The following is a 12696-nucleotide window of genomic DNA, read 5'->3' as shown; positions in this document are numbered from 1 at the left end:
TGGTACCGGAGCGGGGATTGGTGGAGCCGGGAAGCCTGGCGGGGGGGGAGGGACAGAGGGGCTGGTACCGGAGCGGGGATTGGTGGAGCCGGGAAGCCTGGCGGGAGGTAGAGGGGGTATTGTTCGGCCCTGACGCTACAGGAAGTGGGCGGGGTTTTGCTCTGTGGCGGTCACTTCACCAACTGGGGCGTGACGTGTGGGGGTCAGGCGCGCCCTTTCAGTTCCGGAGGGGAACGCGTGCGCTTCCGGCGTCGCCGTTGCCTGGTGACGGTTGGGGGCGGCTGCCGTTACGGGCGAGGCCCCGAGAGCTGGAGCGGCGCGGGCTCAGCCGGGCGGGCGCGACCCCGGAACAGCGGGTCGGGCCCGCGGCGCTGCCGGGTAGGTCAGAGGCGGGGAAGCGGGAGGTCGGTCGGGAGGCGGAGCGGGGGATGCCGGGGCGAGCGAGGAGGGGAAGGACCACGGGCACGTCGGTATTTGTCTCCCTAGGAGTGAGCGGAAAGCCCGTTGGCACCACTGCTTCCCGTGCTGGTCACGGGTGTCCGAAGCTGTGTAAGATGGATGAGGTTGTATCTGTTTTCTCTGCAGGTTTTCTGAGGACCAGGGAGTAGCCGTGTCAGTCTGTAGCCACAAAAACAACGAGGAGTCTGGTGGCGCCTTAAAGACGAACAGATTTATCTGGCCACAAGCTTTCGTGGGTAACAAACCTCACTTCTCATCTGTTCGTCTTCAAGGTGCCACTGGACTCCTTGTTGTTTTTCTAAGGATGTCATTCTGGGATCTTGCCTGGGAGCCATGGGCAGTACTGTAATAAAAAGATGGATAAAGTTAAGATAGTTTGGGTGCCTTAATTACACTTCTATATTGTCAAATGTTTAAATTTAGCCTTAATTCTGAAATGTCTAGGTTTTTTTTTTTTTTAGAAGTATAGCATTCTTGTAATTTTTTTTAAACCTCTACATTACTGAGATGTATTCTTCACTACACATCTGGAATTTTTTCAGATGAAAATTCTCTTAGGTTCTAAACTACTTTGAAAATGTTTTTGAAAACCGTTAGGGGACAGGGACCAAAATATCCAACAAAGATGCTGAGGTTTCTTAGCACCAGACTTAATTTCTCCTTCCCCCACATCCATGCCACAAGTGGGCCTGATACTGCAGACACACTCAAGTAACCCTATTGAATTTATTGGGGCTACTCACATGCATTTGTGTTTGCAGGACCAAAGCAGTTGCTGTCTCTTGGCTCATGCAAAGCTGAGCTCATTAGTGCTTTAAAGTTAATAAGAAACCTGCTGGCCTCTATTCTGTTTCAGGGAAATGAGTGACAGGAAAGCAGCAGGAAAAGCTGCAGCTCAGAAAGGTTCCAAACCAGCTTCACTGGTGAAGAAATCAGGAACGGCATCTAGAAAACCAGGTAGTGTTGTGGTGGGGGAATCCTGGTTCTGTGTCTCTTGCTGTTGTCTTTCAGCCTGCTGCATCATCATCAGTTTGGGAGTTACAGGTAGGGAGTGTGGTTTCTTTCTGTTTAGGTACAGTGCTACCCCATGCAGCAGATGTGGCCAAAAATGGAACAGTCATAATGACCTATGGTGGATGTGCTTTGTTTTCCTACATGCCGGAAGACAGCAAAGATTTCTTATATAGGAATTGTAAGTTGGTGGAGATGCTGGCTGAGATGATATATGATCTGGAATCACCAGTATCAATGCTGCATACTAACTGAGATGGCAAAGACTTATTGGACAACAAGATTTGGGAATTTTTGCCACCAATTCTACTGGGGAAGGATTGGTGAAGAAGGAACATAAGAGTGTAGAAACTAAAGAAGATGACTGGCAACTTGCGAACAACAGAGGAAAGAGAAACAGGAGGCATTCAGCTCTTCTAGAAGTATTGAATTGCAATACTCAGTGAGGCAACTACAGAAGGAATGGAACAAAGTTACAGGGGGTAGCTGCTTGCTTCTTACTGGTAAGGATGTCCAAGAGGTTTTTAACTGTTCTAAAATGACAAGCAACCATCATCAGTGATTCCATATTAAGACGAATGGACAGAGAATTCAGCAGGATGATGTGTAGCTTCCCTGGAACAAAGACATGAAATATAACTGTAAGATTGGATGGGGATCTGAAGTTGGCTGGCAAGTCTCCTGGTGATGATACACATTAGAATACATGATGGACAGCATCACATGGAAGTACAAAGATTATTGAAAACTTCAGGGATGTCAGCCTTTGGTACTTTTATAGCCCCCATTACTGTAGTATCTGCGCACCTCACAGTCATTAATGTATTTATCCTTAAAACACTCCTGGAAGGTAAAGAAATGCTTTTATCCCCATTTCACAGGTGGGGAGCTGAGCGGTTAAGTGATATGCCCGAGGTTACCCAGGATATGGTTGGTGGAGCAGGGATTTGAACACACATCTCCTAAATCCTAAGCTAGTGCTGTAACCGCTGGACCAAAGACTCATTTGTTTTGGAAGTGTTGTGAAGAAGAAAAATTCCAAGTCATCTCTCGGAGATCCTTCCATTCCCATAAATGAGGGACGGCAGAAGGCAGAAATTAGTGGAGGTGTACCATTATCTATGTGGGTGATATGAAACTGAAGGTTTCAGTTTTGTGAAACATTGGGTCACATTCCAGTGGGAGAAGGACCTGAACAAATAGGACTGCCAGCAACACAGAAGTAGGTGGGCTAATCTCTGAAGACCAGTTGGAGCAGGTAGGAGTGTGTTAAACTAGGAATTCCAGGAGAAGATGCTAAGAAGGCAGTTGCACTACAAATGCTTAAATATATCACTCAAGCTCAAGGTATTGTGAATATATTGAGATGAGGTGGGAAAGAATGTGAAGGGGGAAAAAATTCAGTTGCTTTTATACAAATGCTAGGAGTCTGGGTAATAAGGAAGAAAAATTGTGATTTAAAACTGTCTCATAGATTTTTAAGGCCAAAAAGTACCATTGCGATCATCTAGTCTGACCTCCTGTATAACTCAGGCCATAGGACTTCATTGAAATACTTCCTTTTGAACACGAGTATATCTTTATAGAAAAATAGTCAATGTTGATTTAAAAATTGTGATGATGGAGAATCTACCACAGCCCTTGGTAAGATGTTCCAATGGTTAGCTACCTTCACTGTTTTTTAAAAAAAAAATATATATATATATATGCCTTATTTCTAGTCTGAATTTGTCTACCTTCAACTTCTAGTAGTTGAATCTTGCTATACCTTAGTCTAGTAGACTGATGAGCCCATTATCAAATTTTTGTTCTCCATGTAGGTACTTACAGATTGTGATCATGTCACTCCTTAACCTTCTCTTTTGTTAAGCTAAATAAATTGAGCTCCTGGTACCTATCACTATAAAGTGTGTTTTCTAAACCTCTAATCAATCTCCTGGCTCTTCTTTGAACCTTCTCCAATTTATCAACTTCTTGAAACAATTACGGATACCAGAACTAGACACAATATTCCAGTTGTGATTGCACCAGTCCCAAATACAATGGTAATATAGACTCCCTACTTAAGTTTTCCCTGGGAATCCAAGCATTGAAGTAGTCCTTTTGGCCACAGCTTTACACTGGAAGTTCATGTACAGCTGATTGTCCATCCTCACCCCCAAATCCTTTTTGGAGTCACTGATTCCCAGGATAGAGTCCCCCATTCTGTAAGAATGGTCTACATTCATTTTATAACTTTACATTTGACTGTTTTGAAACATATATTGTTTTCCTGTGCCCAGTTCACCAAGCAATACAGATCCCTCTCTATTAGAGACCTGTCCTCTTCATCATTTAACACTAAATAATGTGACCTGGTATAATGAGCACTTCCATACTTCATTTTTCTTTTTGTCATTTTTTTTCTCAAAATGGCTTGAAGAACATAAGAATGTTCATAGAGGGTCAGACCAATGGTCCATGTAAACCAGTATCCTGTTTTCCAACAGTGGCTGGTGCCAGATGCTTCAGAAGGAATGAACAGAACTGGGCAATTATCAAGTGATCCATCCCCTGTCATCCAGTCCCAGCTGCTGGCAGTCAGAGGTTTAGAGATACCCAGAGCATGGCGTTGTGTCCCTGACCTTCTTAGCTAATAGCCATTGATGAACCTGTCTTCCAATAACTTATCTAATTCTTTTTTGAACCCAGTTATACTTTTGGCCTTCACAACATCCCCTGGCAATGAGTTCCACAAGTTGACTGTCTGTAGTGTGAAACAGTGTTTCCTTATGTTTGTTTTAAGTCTGCTGCCTATTAATTTTGTTGAGTGACCCTTGGTTCATGTGTTGTGTGAAAGGGTAAATCACACTTCCTTATTTACTTTCTCCATACCATTCATGATTGTATAGACCTCTATCCTATCCCCCCCTTAGTTATCTCTTTTCCAAGCTGAACGATCAGTCTTTTTAATCTTTTCTCATGTGGAAGCAGTTCCATACCCTTAATCATTTTTGTTGCCTTTCTCTCTACATTTTCCAATTTTAATGTATCTTTCTGAGATGGGGCAACCAGAACTGCAGGCATTATTCAAGGTGTGGACATATCCTGGATTTATATTTATATTTTCTGTCTTATCTATCCCTTTCCTAATGGTTCCTAACATTTTTCTCTTTTTTTTTTTTTTTGGACTGTCGCTTCACATTGAACAGATGTTTTCAGAGAACTAGCCACAATGACTCCAAGATCTTTCTTGAGTAGTAAGAGGTAATTTAGACCTCATCATTTTACATGTATGATTGGGGTTATGTTTTCCAATGTGCATTATTTTGCATTTATCAACACTGAATTTCATCTGCCATTTTGTTGCCCTGCAGCCCATTTTTCTGGGATCCCTTTGTAACTCTTTCCAGTCAGCTTTGGATTTAATTATCTTGAGTAATTTTGTATCATCTTCAAACTTTGCTACCTTGCTGTTTACTCCCTTTTCCAGATCACTTATGAATCTGTTGAACAGCACTGGTGCCAGTACAAATCCTCACATAATAATACAGACGCTCCCTGGGTTACACAAACCCGATTTACGGAAAACGGATTTACGGAAAAAGTTCTGTAAATCCCGCAAGTTGGTTTTTTTTTTTTTTTGGGCATAATTGTTAGAGATATGTTCCCAACTTATGCAAAATTCGACTTACGCAAGGCGTTCTGGAACGGAACGCTTGCGTAAGTCGGGAAGCTTCTGTAATGAATATGCACAAGGGGGCTCAATTAAGCTCAGCAATGAGATTGCACAGGCAACCTTAATTCTATTATATCCTACCTTTTGAGCATTTGACTTCACAACTTTAATGTTATTTTAGCATAGTGTATGGGGTGGTTTTTTTGTAATTATATATGCACTGTGCTAAGTGTTTTATAGAAGGCAGATTGAAGAAGTGCACTTTGCATGGTGGTAAGGCTTGTGGTAGTTTTTATTTCCAATGTAAGTTTGTTCAGCAGTCTTGGACCAGCTCCAGCCTCCTGCACAGGCGAGTTTACCCTCGCTGTAGACAGTTCCATTGTGCCGAAGGAGTGGATCTGTTGACTGGTGTCCCTAGCCTCTGTTTGTCAGAAGCTGGGAATGGGTGGCAGGGGATGGATCACTTGATGATTACCTGTTCTGCTCATTCCCTCTGAAGCACCTGGCATTGGCCACTGTCGGAAGACAGGATACTGGGCTAGATGTATTCTAGTATGTCTGTTCTTATAACTGCTGTCCTCAACCTGGAGCTTTAGGCATTCTTCTAGGTATCCTTGGATCAAACCATAGAAGGTAAGTACTGAGACCTTAAACTTCATTTATTGTTCTATGGGAAGACAGCGTATTGAGCAGAAGACAGGTTTGATGTACTCACGATAGCCTGTGTTGCTGTGATAGGCAGCTTCATTCTGTACTAGTCGAAGTTTCCTGAGGGCTTACATCTTCATTTTCAGGTGGATCACATTGCTGTAGGCCAGCTGCAAAATGACTGACGTTTGTACAACTGAGCCCAGATCATCATCTTCCAGGATGGGACACTATCCTCTGGTCAGACCTAGATGATAGAACATGTTACCTTCTAAAGGTTAGAGAGAGCAGGAGGACACAGAGGCGAATTGTGTAAACGGGCTTCTTTATTGCGGTACTTGTTCCCCTCAACTAAATTGTCGAGTAAGCACTGAATTGGTTACAGCACACTCCTTTTATCTAAGTTAATATGTAAATAACTACATTTACTACAACACCCCCAAAACCTTACTGAGTAATATAAATGCCCATGCAATGAATATTAATAGCTATATACTGAATATAATTATTCCCACCCCTGATTACTGTTTACAACATTTGCATATTCTACAGATAACTTTTACTTTGAAGATGCATTTCTTTACAATAATTGCAGCTACAAATTTCCTTAATCAGCAGTTTGCAGGGGAGGGAGGAAGGGGCCATGACCCCGAGCTCCTTTGTGTAGCCGGGAAAGGAAGGGAGAGGGAGATAACACTGCTTTACCCAAAAAATATTCTTTTAGATCCCCATATTCCTTATGCAGCTGCGAGCTTATCAATTCTTAACAAGCAGAAGGAAACTTTATGGCAGGATGACACTTTATCAAGCAAAGAAATAGTGCATGCCTGTGCCTACTCCCTAATACCATGCCAGCACATCAGCGGTTTCCTAGGTCTCTACTTAACCCTTACATATTCCAACACTCCCCCACTCTCTTCAAAGAAGGGCCCAGGCGCCCCTCCTTCCTGCGCACTGAATGGCGGGGCATTCAGGCTGGAGGCCCTGGCTCCAGTTAGCCCGATACCTTGGTCCACTGGTCATGCTACGGGGAGAGAGAGAAGGTGGGTCATAAAAAGGGTAAGCTGCTGAGTTTACAAGTATGGCTTTCAGGGAGAGCCTAGGACAGTACATAATTTTAGGCACCCCATGAATACAATTAATAATGCAATTAATATGAATAACACCCCTACAACATGAGTAATACAACCAAGAAGCGAATGTGTGTCTATTAGGCCTGTCCAAAGGGCATAGGCTATATCAGTCTAAGTACAATCAGCAGGCAGTTCAGTAGGTAGTTGGATGGAAGGCCTTCTTTCCTCAAAGGGCCTGGGCTTCCAAGACCTGAGTCCAACATCTGGGCCACCACCAGAAACACTGCTTCTCCTCCTTTAATAGGGTTAAAATCCTGTATACCATTTTGGAGCATATACACCTCTACCCTGATATAACGCTGTCCTCGGGAGCCAAAAAAATCTTAACCCGTTATAGGTGAAACCGTGTTATATCAAACTTGCTTTGATCTGCTGGAGTGCGCAGCCCTGCCCCCCCGAGCACTGCTTTACTGCGTTATATCTGAATTCGTGTTATATCAGGTCGTGTTATATTGGGGTAGAGGTGTATTTTAAATGTGTCCAGTTGTTGGCAGTTGCAGAGAGCTGCCCCTACAGTGTTCATGTACTCTTGTCCATATCATGAGTCCATTGAATATTTACAGAGAAACGTGGTATTGTCCAAACCAGCTTGACCACTTGATATAGAATTGAGTAATGCGCTCGTTCAGTTGTCCACAGCAATGAGTTTCATAGATCCATTTATGTACCAAAGTCCCAATGGCAGCATGTACATGTGTGTAATTGTGCCAGATGCTGGTGTACTTGTACTCTCAAGTGTTATATTACAGAATTGTGCACACTCCCAGCAGCACACTCCATACCCCATATACATTACATTTAATTGTCCACCCCAGCACAGGCCATTGGGTCTGCTCCTTTATGACCATTGGGGAGGGGCACATTTAAATATTTTTGTTTTTGGGACAAACGATTATTTAACTGAATTATTGTCCATTTTACACCATTTTATTCTCCCTATCTATCCCCCCAGTGGTCCTCCCTTTCTTATTATTCCCATAGTGCTCATAGGGACCACCTTAGTTGCCATCTCATTCCAAGGTACCATTGCAACTATTACCCAGGTGCTAGCCCCCTAGTTGAGCATTTTGCATTCCTATACACGCCTTTTCGCCCAGATTCTATACACCCAACCCTGTGGTTCCTACTGCCCATAGATCCCTTTTGCAGTGACAATGCCATGTGTATTCCCTCACTCGCTAATTAAATTGTTGCTTCAACCCTTCTACGTATGTGCTACAGTTGGGGTGTACCCAGTCCACCCACCATTCTTTGGGGTGTACCACCCATCCACATCGTGGACTGAAAGGACACATTGACGAGCTCTGGTTGCACCCGCTCCCACAGTGGCTTCCACACGGTCGTCCATAAGGAATTATTTCCAGCTCCAGGCTGCGGTCAGCTTAAATCAGAATCCTTCCAGCTTGGCATCTATATTAGCTGTAGGGTTACATTCTGCAAAGTGGTTAAATTGTCATACATCTAGCGTTCGAGGGGAGATTTTATGCCCAGTCTGGTATGTACCTAACTGCAAGCTTAAGGATTGTCCTCTATGGAGGTACCATTATGATTACACATGGTAACACCCCAAGAGACCAGAGGGTTATATGTTTTTGGGACCCTCTGTGACAAATCATATGTCCAGATGACTGTGTTTCCCACTGTCATTCATTATGGTATATTTTAAGGAATACCATGAAATGTATACACTGCTGTGTATCAGAGCTTAGTGTCAGAAAGGATTTCAGGAGCACTCCCAAACTGTGGTCTGAATTGATCAGCTATGGTTGTGTATCTTCAACCAATGCATTGGTTGCATGCTCTTCAAAGTGCTTTTTTCTGCCAATCAGCATAATCTCTGTCTTGCCTGGGTTCAGCTTCTACCAGCTGCCCTTGTCCAAGCAGTGGGCCAGCTTAGTGCCAGCGATATTGTTGTATGTGGTGAAGCTTGGTAGAGGTGTCTGTTATCTACATATTGTGGGCACTTGAGTCAATGTCATCTCACCAGTTCTCCCAGTAACAGTATGCAGATGTTGAATAGGACCTAAGAGAGAATTGATGATTTTGGGACTTCACAAGTGAGGGGTCTGAGGCGATGTTCCCTCTAATTTTTTCCATCCACTTGCGGAATTAATTTTGTTATGTGCAGCACCAATATTGAGGTAATGTGCGGATGTGCGCCACCAGTACAAAAGGTTTCAGAGTAGCAGCCGTGTTAGTCTGTATCCGCAAAAAGAACAGGAGTACTTGTGGCACCTTAGAGACTAACAAATTTATTAGAGCATAAGCTTTCGTGGGCTACAGCCCACTTCTTCGGATGCATAGAGTCTATATGCATCCGAAGAAGTGGGCTGTAGCCCACGAAAGCTTATGCTCTAATAAATTTGTTAGTCTCTAAGGTGCCACAAGTACTCCTGTTCTTTTTACCAGTACAAAAAAAAACCCCTAGATATAATATATATTTTTTAAAAGTTCAGAGGTATGGAAGAAGAAGACAGAATATTAAAACAAGGGATAATTAACAAGGTGCACTGCTTAAGATGTTTATTTAATATGAAATCAAATAAAAAGAAAATTAACACTGCCCTTGGAGTACATGTATTTTATAATCCTTTCTAACAACTCAAACTAATAAACACACCAAAATGTGGCATACTGAAAACAGCTATATAAATAAAACAAAGTCATGGCCATTAAGTGAAAGCATAAAAAATATGCTCTAGAGGCCCAATTCAATAACCTAATCCTATCATAGACCACTAAATCTTCAGGGAAAGTTGCTCTTGAAAAATGAAGCATCTGTCAAAACACTAGCATGCTACGGACTTTTGCAGTTCACAAAACTATCCCTCTTGCATGCATATTATCTGCACACATAGCTCAGCTTTACGATGCTAAACAAATCTATGAGTCAACTGGAAATAGTGATGCTCTCCTCGCAAATATTAATACAATATTTTCTGATATTGGAAAGGAGAGTAAAAGGCATTCACTCAGGCTTATACAATTTCTATGGGATATCAACTATCAAGTTGATTAATACTTCACACACACAGAACAGTAAAAATAACTAATACAGGTCTGTTGCATCTTACGCTGGGGTTACGTTCCGCAGTCAGGGCGTAAACCGAAAATCGTGTATAGTCAAAATTACATTGAGTGTAATGGCAGGCGGAATTGCCCGCACTACAGGTACAGTATTAAAATTGTTATTTTTCTCTGTTTTTTGTTTTTGCCGACCACGTAAAGCTGAATTGCGCATGTTAAACGCGCGTAAGATGCCACAGACCTGTAAAGTGACACAGACAGCAAACAAAACCACAAACAAATAAGTGACTACACTGAAAATACAAAGGGAAGTAAAACATCAAGTGGTTGGTGATGGGTATTTTAAATGAGTGTTGAGGACCCATGCTGTGTAACATAACCCTGTAGAAACAGGCAAAGTTCTCCTGGTTTCATATTGTGTGTCACCAACTCAAAAACTTAGAGTAGGCTCATTACGTTTTTACAAGTTCCTTAAGTAAACAGAGCATATTAATACATGGTTTCAGAGCTTGCAAATAACGTCTTCATCCTACAAAACACCTAGCACCAAACCTAGTTTTTGCTACTTATGAGTCAGTGGGAGTACTCTGAAGATCCAGAACTATACCAGATAGCAAAAATCTGGCCTTAATGGTTTCCAATACCTCTCCCCAAACAAATTCTAAAACTTAATGGAAATCACTTGTCTAACCCTAACTCCTGCACAATAAAGTGCTGGAAGCCCTGGGAACATTTGAAAGCTGTGCTGTGCCCTTGGTCACTGGTGACCACCAGTGAAAATCAAGTACTCCCATTAGCTCTGGAAGACACCCACCATCCCTTAAATGACCAGGTAGTATCAGTGGCTGGGAGGGACCTCCCTAACCTTAAGGTGGTCTGTGGCAAAAAAACAAAAAACCAGAACCACACAAATACAACACCACCTTCTTCCACCATCAGCTGCTAAAATCCTCTACCTCTTCTTCCTTGAAGATCTAGCCCCAATAAGCCATGTTTTTGTCACCTTCAGACTTGATTACTGTCACTGTACTTGGGGCTAAACATTCAAACAACAAAGACACCAGCTTGTTTAGAATACAACTGCCAGCCACTGTGAGCTTAACTACTTTGTTCTCAGTTGGCTCCCAGAGGCATCTCCCCGGCTACTGCAGCCCAGCTGGGGGAGGGGGACGGCCGAGCTCACCAGCCGCTGCAGTCCTTCACGCCTCAAACTCCCTCCTCCCACTGCCTCCCACTATCCCTAATCCCCCCAAACCACCAGCTTACATGTGCGTCCTCTCCAGGGTCCAGGCACCTAATTAGTGGAGCCACACTTGCATGGTTCCACTAATTAGGTGCATGGCCCTTGCTGCCCTCTTGTGCAGCTGCCCAGGTGCGCACCTTAGAGGGAACGCGGGTCTGAGTGTGGAGGTGCAGTTTCCCACTACTGTCCTTTGGGTGCATCCCGCCAGGGAGGATTCAAACCATTTTAGCATATTTCCCTGGATTCCTACCATCTCCCTCAGGCGGAATAGCAGTAGCTCATGACTGACAGTGTTGTTTGTTGAAGAGAGGCCCAGGAGTATGAGAATGAATGTCTGCCCTCCATCAACTTAGAACATAAGAAAGGTTGTACCGGGTCAGACCAAAGGTCCATCTAGCCCAGTATCCTGTCTACCGACAGTGGCCAATGCCAGGTGCCCCAGAGGGAGTGAACCTAACAGGCAATGATCAAGCGATCTCTCTCCTGCCATCCATCTCCACCCTCTGACACAGGGCCGGCTCTAGGCACCAGCAAAGCAAGCAGGTGCTTGGGGCGGCAAATTTGCAGGGGCGCAAGAATCCAGCATGAGAGCTGAGAACCAACAGGGAGCCCTGGGAGCTGTAGTTCCTTGGTTAGCTCCCTGCCTATAGAGCCAGCCCTGGAGCAGGGAAAGAACTACATTTCCCAGCATTCCCTTGGCCACTAGCAACAGGAAAGGGAGGGGGAAGGAGTGTAGAAAACTGAAACCTCATGCTGCAGCTTGCTGTGAATGGTAGGGACAGAGCCAGCTCTAGGTTTTTTGCCGCCCCCCCACCTAAGCCCTGGGCTCCCCCCGCACTCCTGTGTTGCCCCAGCCCTGGATTCTCCCCTACCCACACCCCCTGCTGCCCCAGCTCTGGCCCCCACCTGCACCCCCCCTGCTGCCCCAGCCCTGGGTTCTCCCCCCACCTGCATCTCCTGCCACCCCAGCCCTGGGCTCTTCCCCCCCTCTTCCCCCCACACCCGCACCTCCTGCCACCCCAGCCCTGGGCTCTTTCCCCCCCCCACACACACCCGCACTTCCTGCCACCCCAGCCCTGGGCTCTTCCCCCCCACACACCCGCACCTCCTGCCACCCCAGCCCTGGGTTCTTTCCCCCACCCGCATCTTGTGCCACCCCAGCCCTGGGCTTTTCTTCCCCCCATGCACCCGCACCCCCTGCCGCCCCAGCTCTGGCCCCCACCCGCACCTCCTGCTGTCCCAGCCCTGGGCTCTCCCGCAAGAAAGAATTGGGTGGACTAAATGGACATTGCACCTCTCTATCTGAAGCCTAGCAAGGCAGGTACATGGATCCCACTAGAATTTAAAATGAAAAGTAAGGGAGGGGAGGCTCTACTAGACTGGGTAGCTTTAGATACAGTACCAGGCACGTAGGAGGATTTACACTTCTGAGCCATGGAAGCAGAAATCGACTTTTCTTTTCCAGATTTAGCTAATATTCAGAAAGGGAATCCAGCACCTGCCTTCCAGATTTGAAC

The 12696-nt window shown here is 44.7% G+C and overlaps 1 protein-coding gene across 11 annotated transcripts in view; it reads left to right on the top strand.

Moving 5' to 3' along the window:
* Positions 1 to 238: 238 nt before the first annotated feature.
* Positions 239 to 12696, top strand: part of IQANK1 (IQ motif and ankyrin repeat containing 1) — a 142224-nt gene continuing 129766 nt past the window's right edge. For 6 of the 11 annotated variants that reach the window (XM_065582359.1, XM_065582358.1, XM_065582360.1 and 3 more), the window contains exons 1-2: positions 430 to 563; positions 1316 to 1416. In XM_065582359.1, coding sequence (XP_065438431.1) covers positions 559 to 563; positions 1316 to 1416 — 106 coding nt within the window. In that variant the 5' untranslated portion in view covers positions 430 to 558. Of the gene's footprint in view, positions 379 to 429; positions 564 to 1315; positions 1417 to 4661; positions 4717 to 5922; positions 6054 to 12696 lie in introns of those variants that run through there. The other 5 variants (XM_042861278.2, XM_005311629.5, XM_042861274.2 and 2 more) reach the window with 4 other exon arrangements.

This window comes from Chrysemys picta, chromosome 2 (genome assembly GCF_011386835.1).
Source record: "Chrysemys picta bellii isolate R12L10 chromosome 2, ASM1138683v2, whole genome shotgun sequence".
NCBI lineage: Eukaryota > Metazoa > Chordata > Testudines > Emydidae > Chrysemys > Chrysemys picta.
The sequence above is the reverse complement of the archived record's forward strand: the minus strand, read 5'-3'. Positions and strand labels throughout refer to the sequence as shown.